The 14,301-nt window shown below is 39.6% G+C and overlaps 1 protein-coding gene across 1 annotated transcript in view; it reads right to left on the bottom strand.

The window, feature by feature from the left end:
* Nucleotides 1-4,046: 4,046 nt before the first annotated feature.
* LOC136858594 (uncharacterized) overlaps nucleotides 4,047-14,301 on the bottom strand; it is a 259,902-nt gene continuing 249,647 nt past the window's right edge. The window contains exons 9-10 of the mRNA XM_067138267.2: nucleotides 7,474-7,668; nucleotides 4,047-5,028 (exon numbers count right to left, since the gene is read on the bottom strand). Coding sequence (XP_066994368.2) covers nucleotides 4,862-5,028; nucleotides 7,474-7,668 — 362 coding nt within the window. The 3' untranslated portion in view covers nucleotides 4,047-4,861. The remainder of the gene's footprint in view (nucleotides 5,029-7,473; nucleotides 7,669-14,301) is intronic.

Raw genomic sequence — 14,301 nt, 5'->3', positions numbered from 1 at the left:
ATCGGCGTGAGATATCTTTTTTTTTTAAATCATTTATCAGTACGACAAACCCTCTAAGGCTCATATACCCAGTTCACTTTGTTTCCGATCACCCTGAATAAGGACGAGATGTGCCAGATTAAAAATTGGTTTATCGTTCTCATCAGTATTTCCCACCAGCAATGGTTTATTACAGGGCTATCGTATATCACAAACACTTTTCAAAATATATATACTGTACATGCATCCAAGATTGAGAATGTGGTTCCGAAAATGTAAAACAATGAGTTAACATTTTTCAGACAGATATACTTACGTCACTTGCTTTTTGCTGTTGACCATGTCATAGTTAATTACAACGAGAAGGATGTAACTTAAATGTGCATTCAGCCAAAATCCGAATACTGGAAGTAGGATTTGGAGATAAAGAAAAAACACAGTATCTGTCAAATGACTCCGATAATTTTTGTACATATGATGAAAAATTACACATGTTGAAACTACTGTTACCTAGGTTTTATTTTACCAGCCGATAGAATTTCTTTTTTTGCTAATGGCTTTACGTCGCACCGACACAGATAGGTCTTATGGTGACGATGGGATAGGAAAGGGCTAGGAGTTGGAAGGAAGCGGTCGTGGCCTCAATTAAGGTACAGCCCCAGCATTTGCTTGGTGTGAAAATGGGTAACCACGGAAAACCATCTTCAGGACTGCCGACAGTGGGATTCGAACCCACTATCTTCCGGAAGCAAGTTAACAGCTGCGCGCTCCTAACCGCACGGCCAACTCGCCCAGTGATAGAATTTCTAACACAGAGATTTCGAAAAGGATCATCAATAGCTAAGTTTTAACTGCAGAGTATTATTATTATTATATGGTACCGAAGTGTGGACAATGAACAATAGACACAGGGACAGACTACAGCAGTTGAAATGGATTTTTGGAGAAGATCCGGAATGTCAAGGTGAGAAAGGTTAAGGAACACGGATATACGAAGCTGGTTCCACACTGAGACACCAATGCTGGGTGAGATTGATCGGGGAATGTTACGTTGGTATGGACACGTGCAGAGAAAGGACGACAACACCCGTACACCTAAGATCATAAACGAGTGGGATCCAAGGGGAGGATGAAAATAGTTTAACAACTTATTGAGTTCCATGAAAAAGAGTTATTTGGTAACGAATGATGCTGAAGATCGCAAGATGTGCAAACCTCCGTTTCAAACGTAACGGAGTTTTCTTGTGTAATTCGATTTACTTTCATCGTGGTTTTGTTTTGACGATGGCGTTCTCTGTTGATGACTGCGCGGAGTACGGAGTACAGATGCCTTTACGGATAATTCCCGGACAGTCCATGGATGGTCTACGGAAACGAGGCCACTCACGCTGTCGATCTGATCTTGAGGAATGGACGGCCAACCTGTGCAGTTCAAATTCACAGTCTCATTCCTTGACCCACCGTGTAAACATCATATACGGTAATGCATTCTCGTCACAAGTTTCACGTGACCCTCGATAACATTCTGATGCATTTCTGCTACAGACAAACTCGATTTTAATCCACGAATGTTCATCACCTTTTGAAAACATCTTTAGAGCGGCAGAATCGACGCTCTTCACTTCAACGCCACACAACAACAACACTCTCAACTGGATGCCAGTCGTATACACACTACACATCTACAACAGCGCCAAATGACTGCTCCCAAATCCTATTTGCGCATGTCCGATCTCCTGCGAGTGTCTGGACTACGTTTTCAATACTTTATGTTCAGCCCTCGTAGATAAGCAGATACATGCGGAAATTCAACGTAGTATGAGATATTAGTCTATACATTACAAGGGCAAAATGGTCGACGTATTATTTTCGTATGCAAACTATTACTTTCCGGCCTTGTAATTCAAGTAACCACATCATGAAGCAGCATCAGTACCAAAACACCGACCTCGATAGCTGCAATTGTTTAAGTGCGGCCAGTATTCAGTATTCGGAAGTTAGTGTGTTCGAACCTCACTGTCGGCACCCTGAAGATAGTTTTCCGTGGTTTCCAATTTTCACACCAAGCAAATGCTGGGGCTGTACCTTAATTAAGGCCACGGTAGCTTCCGTCTTACTCCTAGCCCTTTCCTATCCCATCGTTGCCATAAGGCCTATCTGTGTCGGTGCGACGTAAAGCAACTTGTTGTTGTAGTAACAAAACAAAATACATCTTGTTATCATAAAGGTTTCACAGCATATTTACACCAAATTATTACTAGTACAAAATTACTTTATTCGTCTTCAGATTCAGCTTATTAACATTTTCGTAGGCATTGTATTACAAAGAAATTCCATACAAGTTATACACAAGATTTAGTACACTATTTACAAGACACCACGTACTGCAGAATGGATTCATTTCCTTCGTTCAGTTCATGTAGTTTTTGCACAATATGTCTTTAATGAATGAAGGAACAATCATCAGATGTTTTGAAATGTTAATATGTGAAGCTGGTTTATACAGCTTAACTGTGCCGTTATAAATACTAGTTTTTTTTTATTCCACCGAGCTCGATAGCTGCAGTCACTTAAGTGCGGCCAGTATCCAGTATTCGGGAGATAGTAGGTTCGAACCCCACTGTCGGCAGCCCTGAAAATGGTTTTCCGTGGTTTCCCATTTTCACACCAGGCAAATGCTGGGGCTGTACCTTAATTAAGGCCACGGCCGCTTCCTTCCCATTCCTAGCCCTTCCCTGTCCTATCGTCGCCATAAGACCTGTCTGGGTCGGTGCGACATAAAGCAACTAGCAAAAAGGTTTTATTCCATAAACGTGTAACACAGGCTAGGCAATGAATGAAGAACTTATAATACAAGAGCATACATTATAGGATATCATGATTGTCTGTACTTGGCTCCTATTGTAAAAACGTGTGTTTCATAAATCCTTTCCTGTTTACAATTAGAGTATCTGACGGTCATATACGTATAACTGGGTCCGATTTCCAAATCTACTTTGTATATCTTCTTTGTAAAAGTGTTTGAAACGTTATCAACTCTACATCACACTGAGAAAAATTTAAAATTCATTAAACACGACAGGTTGTAATACTGGCATTAACTATTTGAGATTCGTTCCTTTAACCACATGACACATCGCACTGTCCCAAAGTGCGAGACAACGGTGTGTAGGCCCTGGTTCAAGAGAAATATAGCTCGTTTTCATTAATATTTCCTTAGTGTACAGAAAGATGCATTGTAATAGCATGCATTTTAAGCTTTGTCATTGAAAATTTCAACCAGAAATTACAAACATCTGCTTATTTAAGAAGGCTATGATTTCATATTAGAACGATAGCGATGGAAAATATTTTGAAATGCTAACTCGGTCGGATCTTCAGTGAACAGGATTACATGATTGCGTTGTGGACATGTTTAGCATTCTCTAAAACCAATGAGAGTTTAAGGCATCGAAACATTTCACTATTTCGGATTTGGCAACAAACCTTGATCACAATTAAGACACTCCACTTGAACACTGAAACTCATTCTTAGATTCGAGTTGGTTATTAAGAAATTCTTACACATAAATTAGTCACATTTCTACCTGTGCTAGTCAAACTCAAACTTCAACATAGAATACTTTATGGTCAGTGGTTTTATACAGTGGTAAAGAAATGAGAGAAGGGTGAAAATGGTAATGTTATGAAGTCGAAAATTTCAGTCAAATCTACTTCCTAAACGATAGTAAGGATATCCTCCTGGCCATCACTGCGTTCCCCTTTCTACTCTTGTAGCAGCTTTTATAGATCTGTACGCCACATGTTCTATCACTTATTCCACGGATAATTGTTTTGATGCACACAACATGACTCTAGTCATCATTACTTTCTTCTGTTCGTTATTACTCCTGCAGGTACGTATAATTTCACTTCTATATCTCAAACTTCTTAAGTTGTTATATATATTATATACCTAAGTATTTTTATTGTTGAATCGTCAGAGTGAGAATTGTCGGATTCTGCACGGTTTTTACCATCAGTTATCACAAAACCCTCAGGCGTCGCTGAGAAGCAATAACATAAGGAAAATGAGAAATAAAAGTAACAATTTCTCAGTTCATCACACCCCACTGGAAAATACATCTCGATTGACCCTACAGTCGGCATCTTCACACTATTTATCACAGGAACTGGCTTTATAGAGAAAGGCGTTTCTAGTGTTTTTGATACGTCGGTCACTCACATTCTGCCAAAGCCAGGGACGAGACTGAGACAGGTTGATGAATGTAACAAAGTTAATATAGGCCTAGTCTATGATAGCCCGCGTAGCGCACTCTATTCACCATCATTTTATATTAGTTGGACAACAATGAAGTTAAGTTCTTACGAATTAAATAGGGTTCGCATGTAATTTTTAAGTTCATTGAACCATTTCATTGTGTTATATTTCATATACGTAAAAAAGTAAGTCCTCATATTTGCTACCTTCAAGACACGAAGGAAACTTCACCCAGACTTGCAACCAGATTTTGTCTATCGTAGTTGTGGACGAAAAGTCCGTTTTCTGGTGAAATATCTGTCACAAATCAGCTGTTGTGAAAGCTCGTCTTTATTACTATTGCGATGATATAAAACCAGTATCGTAAAAGCATAGGCACTGCTAAATAGTGTCACACTACCCATCACAGGTTCTGGCTCTGTAGAGAATGCTATTTCTAACGTCGTTGATACGGACCACTATGTAACGTCGAAAGTGGCTATGCCATCCATCGGATCACTTAACTTTCGGAAATATGTTACAGAAAGATCACACTCATTGCCTTGTCACGGCAAAGTACTTTTTCTCGAAACCATATTTGCGACAAAATCCATATCATTGGATATGTGGAGGTTTTAAAAATCACCGAGGACAGAAGACAGTTTTCAACGTGTGTGTGATAGACGTGTTCCGCTCACGATGCCACTCTACACAGTACTCCACAGTCCACGTGAAGGCGCACAGCAGAAGGCCGGCTGATAGCACGTGGATGCAGGCTGGAAAGCTCCCGGTACTGTCACGGAGCACACCTGGAAAGAGAACAAGATTGTTACATATTGAGAAAATGAAACATACTTCCAGTCTGCCAACCCAATTTGTACAAACTAAAAACCCTAACCCAAACCCTCTCCAGCCGATTGATTCCAATTGGAATCACTTTCATGTTTTCTGTGAATTTGCTAAGTAACTCCCTCATATTCACCAATGATTCCATTTGGAATTTTGGACAGAAATTGCATTCATACTTATTTGAATGGGATTTTCAAAAATTTTATTTTTCATGTGTCAAATAAATTTGGGCTAAAGAGGGCTAACTCCTATATAAATGCCCAGCACCTCACTCTATAGACGATATTTAAATTTTTGAGCCATTTCCTGTGTCTAGTTGACGCACCGAGCGTTGTGTTTGCATCTAAAAGCACTGGAGTATCCGCCAATATCATAGCCACGTCACCCTCCATAGAATATTCACTGAAGTCCAGAACTGATCACAAGATCTGAAGTGCTCCAAGGATCCGAAGAAGCCAATCATATCAATAAATGGAGTGTTAAACTGAATATCCCAAACATGGAAGTTAAGGAAGAGTTAGCTCTACAGGTGATCCGATCTCCCTTACACCACCAATAGAACTCTGAAAAGACTTAGAACTGGCGTTTCGATTTGCAAGATGAACCTTCACAAGTGATGCTCCTTCCAGCAGAAAGAAATAAGGATTGCGAATGCGGATACAGAATACTCTGCACACATCAGAATCCTTGGAAACAAATGTAAAGACTGTCTGAATTTTGGAGATATTGCATTTAACCTGGACTTGGAAAGCATCATATAGTGTTCTATCTATTGGAAGGTCTCTGTCATCACGACTCTCTCCATCTCCTGCGGTCACAGTCCCGTTCTTTAGCCGGCTGATTTTCTCCACTCTTTATTCACCCTTGTTTTGTTCAATAAATTTCCAATTTCCTTGAAATAATTAAAAAAGGCTAGTAAAACAACAGATAGGGAATCTGCCACCTGAGCGACTGTCCTAAATGCATATCAGTATTGATTGATTGATTGATTGATTGATTGATTGATTGATTGATTGATTGATTGATTGATTGATTGATTGATTGATTGATTGATTGATTGATTGATTGATTGATTGATTGATTGATTGATTGATTGATTGATTGATTGATTGATTGATTGATTGATTGATTGATTGATTGATTGATTGATTGATTGATTGATTGATTGAATGCCCAACTTCGAAAATATTCAGTCGTAATAAAGAACAAAATTCGAATTTAATCAAAGTACATTTTTTTCCCGCTTCAACTTCTGCTCGCACGAGCAACATTAATTCCACACCCAAAAGCAAAGTGCGTAAATATCAAGACGATTATCTGATATTAGGCTTTACCAGCATTCTTTTGAATAATGGACAGAAGTAAATACTATAGATCTCGTGATCCTTTTCTGTACGAAGTAGCCTATGAGAAGTGCTAAGAAAGGAAAGAAGAATGGGTGGGGGTGGGGGATAGATATTTCATATTTGGGGGCTGCGACCGAAAGAGTTTGAGAACTTGATTATTTTATGTTCAAAATCTTCTTCCACTTGGAGGCTGCCTAAAGCAAATAATACACTAAAACAACTTCACTAAGAAATTAAAAGTAAATTATAAGTCTCAGTCTGGCGAATACAAGTGGTGTCTGAGTACGAAAAGAGAACTCCTGAGCGCTTTCAATTCCCAGTCGATGAACTCCTTGGAACTGATGCTGAAGGTCTCCATCAGTTCTGTGGGTTTCTTATGGACTTTCCCTTTCGCTCTGATCATGAAAACCCTCACTTCTTAAGAGAGCCACACGAGGATATGTCAAATTTCTCCTCTGATACTATCTCTCCTTCAATTGACTAACATAATTTTGAATGAGTCCAAGTATTTAAATATCTGGGTACCGTTCCCCGACGTCCCCTGCATACTGCGGTAACTTTTCGCTGCCTCGCCTGATATAACTACACATTCTTTGCATGTAAATTCGTCTTCAAAAGTAGACAGCAGCTGTTTAGTTCCTGCAGTTATACAAATAGCACTTTCTTTTTTTTTTTTGCTAGGGGCTTTACGTCGCACCGACACAGATAGGTCTTATGGCGACGATAGGATAGGAAAGGCCTAGGAGTTGGAAGGAAGCAGCCGTGGCCTTAATTAAGGTACAGCCCCAGCATTTGCCTGGTGTGAAAATGGGAAACCACGGAAAACCATTTTCAGAGCTGCCGATAGTGGGATTCGAACCTACTATCTCCCGGATGCAAGCTCACAGCCGCGCGCCTCTATGCGCACGGAATAGCACTTTCTTCTCTCCATTCCTTTTGACCCGTCCTTCTCCTTCGGTAAGGATTGGAGTTAAAATTAAACTACGACTTCTCTATTTCTATTCCCCGTACTCTAACTTTGTGAACACCAAGTGAACTTTACTTATGAATGCTTCTTACCAACTAGAGGTCCCAGAGTCACGGTGAGCATGCCGTTGATCACCATGTAGAGACTATAAGCCGCCGCGAATCTTTCCAGGCTACAATACTGGGCTATGGTGAGCGAGAGATTCACAACCATGGCACCCTTCAAGAAGCCAACCACTCCAGACATCACGGCCATTGGAATGAAACCTCCCTCCAAGGAGGCAAACACTGAAACATAAACATTAAACAAAGATAATAATTTACTAGATGTGTAAATGAGGCAAGTAGTATCAAAATACGCCAAATCAATTTTTGAAAAATGGAGTTACACATCGCTCGCTACTGATAGTTTTTTTCCCCGAGGAATACGATTCAACTATGATTTTGGATGAAAAACAGACATATCCGTTTAGATTCGTAGTCATATAGGAGGCTGAGTTTCAATAACCGCCAAATCCAGCACCAGCAGTGACATTTGTAGTGTCAAAGTCTGACAATTCCCTGTCAGCCAAACAGCTCCTCCCGTGACTTCTACATGTCACACACTGTTGAAGCTTTTATATTCTGTTCGATGAAGTGTAAAAATTACTATCAAAACATTTTGGAGAAGAATGGAGGAATAAAGAGCTGGTTCTGTTTTGTTCTGCGTTAGAAAAATAAAAATATCTATGACTTCAGACTGAAAAAATGAAGAATACGTTGCAATTTATGAGAAAGAAATAGACAGAGATGTAGCCTAAACACAAGAAAAGTGCAAGAAAAATTTCTCTTCAATAATCCTTCTTGAATTGTGTTGTAACCAATAAACACCTTCCTTTGTAAGTTGACCGAGCTCGATAGCTGCAGTCGCTTAAGTGCGGCCAGTATCCAGTATTCGGGAGATAGTAGGTTCGAACCCCACTGTCGGCAGCCCTGAAAATGGTTTTCCGTTGTTTCCCATTTTCACACCAGGCAAATGCTGAGGCTGTACCTCAATTAAGGCCACGGCCGCTTACTTCCCACTCCTAGCCCTTCCCTGTCCCATCGTCGCCATAAGACCTATCTGTGTCGGTGCGACGTACAGCAACTAGGAAAAAAAAATGTAAGTTGATAATAAAACTCGGTTTACAGAGAGCTGAATTACTGTAATTTAAACTAGCAACCATGAATTATTAAAAGTTATTGTTGTATTACACAGGTAATAGAACATTCCTTCAGCGTACCGGGCGAGTTGGCCGTGCGCGTAGAGGCGCGCGGCTGTGAGCTTGCATCCGGGAGATAGTAGGTTCGAATCCCACTATCGGCAGCCCTGAAGATGGTTTTCCGTGGTTTCCTATTTTCACACCAGGCAAATGCTGGGGCTGTACCTTAATTAAGGCCACGGCCGCTTCCTTCCAACTCCTAGGCCTTTCCTATCCCATCGTCGCCATAAGACCTATCTGTGTCGGTGCGACGTAAAGCCCCTAGCAAAAAAAAAAAAATTCCTTCAGCGTTACCCGTAATTTAATATTTTTCATTTCTTTATATCAGAACTAGCAAGATACCCGTGCTTCGCTACGGTAATATACTGAAATTTATAATTGAATGCTTATCGTTTTATATACAACCCGCCGATATTCGTGATCTGACTCGTTTACTGAGAGATTACGGCAACGTTCCTCCCATTTTTCAATCTTTCTTTCCAGCATTCGATTTCATATTTCCTGCGCTAGGTCCAGGTATTCCACCCGTCAGTTGGGTTCCTAAATCTTAGCCATGCTTTCCTATAAGCATTTTTAATGTGGATCAAATCCTTGAGGAGATCCGGCGTGGTGTCCTCTTAGGTGCCTTGGCGGTACTAAACCGGCGGCCGGACTGCAATCGTAGTCATTACCCGTCCAGGACCCGTTTCCAGCACGGTCCGCACATTTTGACAACGGTCCAGAACATTATTATTATTATTATTATTATTATTATTATTATTATTATTATTATTATGATTATTATTATTATTATTATTATTATTGTTCTGGACCCCACAGCAAGATGCAAGACTTCTACTTGGCGGTAAATTACATCTGCTGCCATTGTCATTGCTAACAATGTGACCAGCACCATTGTTGCGCGTAGACAAGTGTGCGGAATTTCTGGCGATACGAATGACATACCTCCGTGTATTATTGACCTTATTATAGAGGTGAACAATTTGACGGCCAATCTCATTCCAATCGTTTATTTCAAATGTGTTTAAATTTTTATTTATATGCCAGGAGAATCTACTCTAATCTAAGAACGTTCTCCGAAGGAAAATATGGCTGTTGAAAAAGAACCCAGGAAAGATTAAAAATGATCGGTTTATGATCAGAATAAGTACATCGTAAGTCTACAGCCTGTTTCCTATCATTCGACAGGATCAGGGATGGAATGAATAAAGCCCCATCTAGCGGCGACAATAGGAATTTTGCCGGCTGCCGAAGCTCCCCTCTGGTGCAATGATCGATGAGTGACAAATGAAATGAAATATTGGACAGTGTTGCTGGAATGAATGATGACAGGGAAAGCCGGAATATCCGGAGAAAAACCTGTCCCGCCTCCATTTTGTCCAGCACGAATGTCACATGGAGTGACCGGGATTTGAAACACGGAACCCAGCTGTGAGAGGCCGGCGCGCTGCCGACTGAGCAACGGAGGCTCCTTATAAGTACATTACGAACAGTAAAATCAATTGGTCTCACCTCCTTTTACACCCCACCGCCGTTAAGTTTATTTACCCCCACCCTCCAAGAAATTAAAAGAAGGCGTGTTTCTTTATGTTTAAAGGAGATTCCAAATACCAATGTTCACGTTTATTACCTTCAGTTTTGAGATATAAGTATCCCCTTAAAAATAATTCACGTTTTTAACTTCCTTCCACACTTCCCCCCCCCCCTCCCTCACAAAGTGATATTAAAGCAAAAAATACTTGTTCCTTTAATAGTAAAGGATCTTCTAAATACCAATTATCACCACTCTAACCTCTTCAGTTTTTGATTTATGTGTCCTCATGAAAGGAATTCAACTCCTTTTCACTCCCCCCCCCCCCCAAGATTGTTTCCCCCCCAAAACGCGCTTTTCTTTGTTTTTAAAGGAGATCAAAATACCAATTTTCACGTCTGTAACAACTTTAGTTTTTATTAGATGTATGTATTCTCATACAATTAAGTCAATTAATTTTTTCTATCCTTTAACACTCCAAATCCCCTTCATTGGATTTTCCGAGAATACGTGTTTGTTTACTTTTAAAGCAGATTCCAAAAATAAAATTTCATGTGTGTAACATCTTCATTTTTGAGATATCAGTAGCTTAATTAAAAGAATTCTACACCATTTTCAGTCACTTTTACCCCCCCACCCCCCACTACCCAAGTTGTATTTCCGAAAACTAAAAATACACTTTTCTTTATTTTTAATGGGATAAAAAATGACCATTTTTCACTTCTGTACATGTTAAGTTTTTTGAGATAAACTGTAGAAATTCTCATTTTAAAATTTCACCCCATTTTAGTTCCCCTTAAGTGGAGTTTCCAAAGACAAATCACCTATGTTTCTTTACACTTACAGGAGATTCCAAATACCCACTATTTACGTCTGTAACATTTTACGCTTCTCAGATATTCTGTAGATATAGTCTTTCAAAAAATTCACCCCAATTTGCCACTCCTGTTTAACCGCCATTAATTGAATTTTCCAAAAGCAAAAATATACGTGTTTCTATATTTTTAAAGGAGATCCCATTTACAAATTTTCAGTTCTGTAATATCTTCAGTTTCTGGGATATATGTATCCTCATTAAAGGCATTCAACCTATTAATCACCCTTTTACACCCCTCCTATTGGGATTTAGAGAAAACAAAGAAATACGTGTTCCTTTATTTTTAAGGGAGATTCTAAACACCAATTTTTACATCTGTAAACGTTTAAAGTTTTAAGATGTAGACACACTCATTTTAAAAATTCACCCCCCTTTTCACCCCCCATTATTTGGATTTTCCAAAAACGAAAAAATACCTGTTTCTTTATTTTTAAAGTAGATCCCAAATACCAATTTTCAGGTCTGTAATATCTTCAGGTTCTGAAATATAAGTAGCCTCATTAAAGGCATTCAACCTATTTTTCACCCTTTTTCACCCTTCCTATTAGGATTTTCCGAAAACAAAAAAGTACGTGTTTCTTTATTTTTAAAGGAGATTTCTAAATACCAAATTTTACATCTATATACTTTAAAAGTTTTGAGATATAGATGCACTCATTTTAAAAATTCACCCCCCTTTTCACCCTCGCATTAATTGGATTTCCCAAAAACAAAAAAATATGTTTTTCTTTATTTTTGAAAGCGATCAAAAGTACCAATTTTGAGATCTGTAATATCTTCAGTTTCTGAGATATATGTATTCTCTTTTTAAAGGCATTCAACACATTTTTCACCCCTTTTCACCCCTCCTATTGGGATTTTCCGAAAACAAAAAATACGTGTTCCTTTATTTTTAATGAAGATTCTAAATACTAATTTTTACATCTCTAAACTTTAAAACTTTTGAGATATAGATGCACTCATTTTAAATATTCACCCCCCCCCCTTTCACCCTCACATTAATTGGATTTTCCAAATACAAAAAAATATGTGTTTCTTTATTTTTCACAGCGATCAAAAGTACCAATTTTGAGGTCTGTAATATCTTCAGTTTCTGAGATATAAGTAGCGTATCCGGATTAAAGGCATTCAACCCCTTTTTCACCCCTCCTATTGGGATTGTCTGAAAACAAAAAAATACGTGTTTCCTTATTTTTAAAGAAGATTCAAAATACCAATTTTCACATCTGTAAACTTTTAAAGTTTTGAGATATAGACACACTCATTTTAAAATTTCACCCCCCTTTTCACCCCCTTAGCGACGGAATATCCAAAAATCCTCTCTTAGCGAGCATCTACATCTTAATATGAATATATCCCCAAAATTTCATTTCTTTATGTCCAGTAGTTTCGGCTCGGTGATGATGAATCAGTCAGTCAGTCAGTCAGTCAGTCAGGACAAGCTACTTTATATATATAGATGGTTCAAGTTTGTGGGTTACTGTAGTCACGTCCTAGTTCGTGAACCATGGGCAACGGCTGAGTGGCCTAGTAAGTGGTCCTGAGAGTCGGGATACCAGTTACTATGGAATGGGAGTGGGCATCTAGGACATATTTTGAGTCGTGGCCCTCCTTGTGCTCAGGCGGCTAGGACTATACAATTCACCGGTGGTCCATAACCCGTTAGAGGAGAGATCCTCACTTGGACTATGTGCAAATAGGGCAGCATCCTGCTTCATTAATTTACCGAGCTCAGAACATTTTAAGCAAGCCTCGGACCTATGGGAGTAATGGAGTCCCACTCCCATTTGACAGGCGAGGGACTCCTTGGAAACAACTTGGCGAACGAAATGGAATTCGATGGGGAGCTATCAATATTAACGGGGCTTATGGAAGAAAGAAGGTAGAACTGGATGAGTCAGCAAAGAGGATGCACCTGGATGTGCTAGGAGTAAGTGATATTCGGGTAAGGGGAGATAATGAGGAAGAGATAGGAGATTATAAAGTGTACTTGACGGGTGTTAGAAAGGGAAGGGCAGAGTCTGGGGTAGGGATCTTTATCAGGAATACCATTGCACGCAACATAGTTTCTGTTAGGCACGTAAATGAACGAATGATGTGGGTAAATTTGTTAGTTGGAGGAATTAGGACAAGAATTGTGTCCGTGTATTCACCATGTGAGGGTGCAGATGAGGATGAAGTTGACAAGTTTTATGAAGCATTGAGTGACATCGTGGTCAGGGTCAACAGCAAGGATAGAATAGTGCTAATGGGCGATTTCAATGCGAGAGTTGGGAATAGAACTGACGGATACGAAAGGGTGATTGGTAAATGTGGGGAAGATATGGAAGCTAATGGGAATGGGAAGCGTTTGCTAGACTTCTGTGCTAGTTTGGGTTTAGCTGTTACGAATACATTCTTCAAGCATAAGGCTATTCACCGCTCTACATGGAAGGCTAGGGGTACCAGATCCATAATAGACTATATCTTAACAGACTTTGAATTCAGGAAATCTGTTAGGAATGTACGAGTTTTTCGCGGATTTTTCGACGATACAGACCACTATCTGATCTGTAGTGAACTAAGTATCTCTAGGCCTAGGGTAGAGAAAGTGAAATCTGTCTGCAAACGAATAAGGGTAGAAAATCTCCTGGACGAGGAAATTAGACAGAAGTACATGGATATGATTTGTGAGAAGTTTCGAACAGTAGACAGTAAGCAGGTTCAGGATATAGGAAGTGAATGGGTGGCATACAGGGATGCTGTAGTAGAAACAGCAAGGGAATGCCTAGGAACAACTGTGTGTAAAGATGGGAAAAGGCGAACATCTTGGTGGAATGATGAAGTGAGAGCAGCCTGTAAACGTAAAAAGAAGGCTTATCAGAAATAGCTCCAAACAAGGGCCGAGGCAGACAGGGATTGGTACGTAGATGAAAGAAACTGAGCGAAAAAAATAGTTGTTGAATCCAAAAAGAAGTCATGGGAAGATTTTGGTAATAACCTGGAAAGGCTAGGTCAAACAGCAGGGAAACCTTTCTGGACAGTAATAAAGAATCTTAGGAAGGGAGGGAAAAAGGAAATGAACAGTGTTTTGAGTAATTCAGGTGAACTCATAATAGACCCCAGGGAATCACTGGAGAGGTGGAGGGAATATTTTGAACATCGTCTCAATGTAAAAGGAGATCATCCTGGTGGTGTTGCAAACAGCCAATCTCATTGGGAGGAGGAAAATGATGTTGGTGAACTTATGCTTGAGGAAGTGGAAAGGATAGTAAATAAACTCCATTGTCATA

This window comes from Anabrus simplex, chromosome 1 (genome assembly GCF_040414725.1).
Source record: "Anabrus simplex isolate iqAnaSimp1 chromosome 1, ASM4041472v1, whole genome shotgun sequence".
Classification (NCBI taxonomy): domain Eukaryota; kingdom Metazoa; phylum Arthropoda; class Insecta; order Orthoptera; family Tettigoniidae; genus Anabrus; species Anabrus simplex.
Note: the sequence above shows the minus strand (reverse complement) of the source record. Positions and strands in the feature narration are given on the sequence as shown.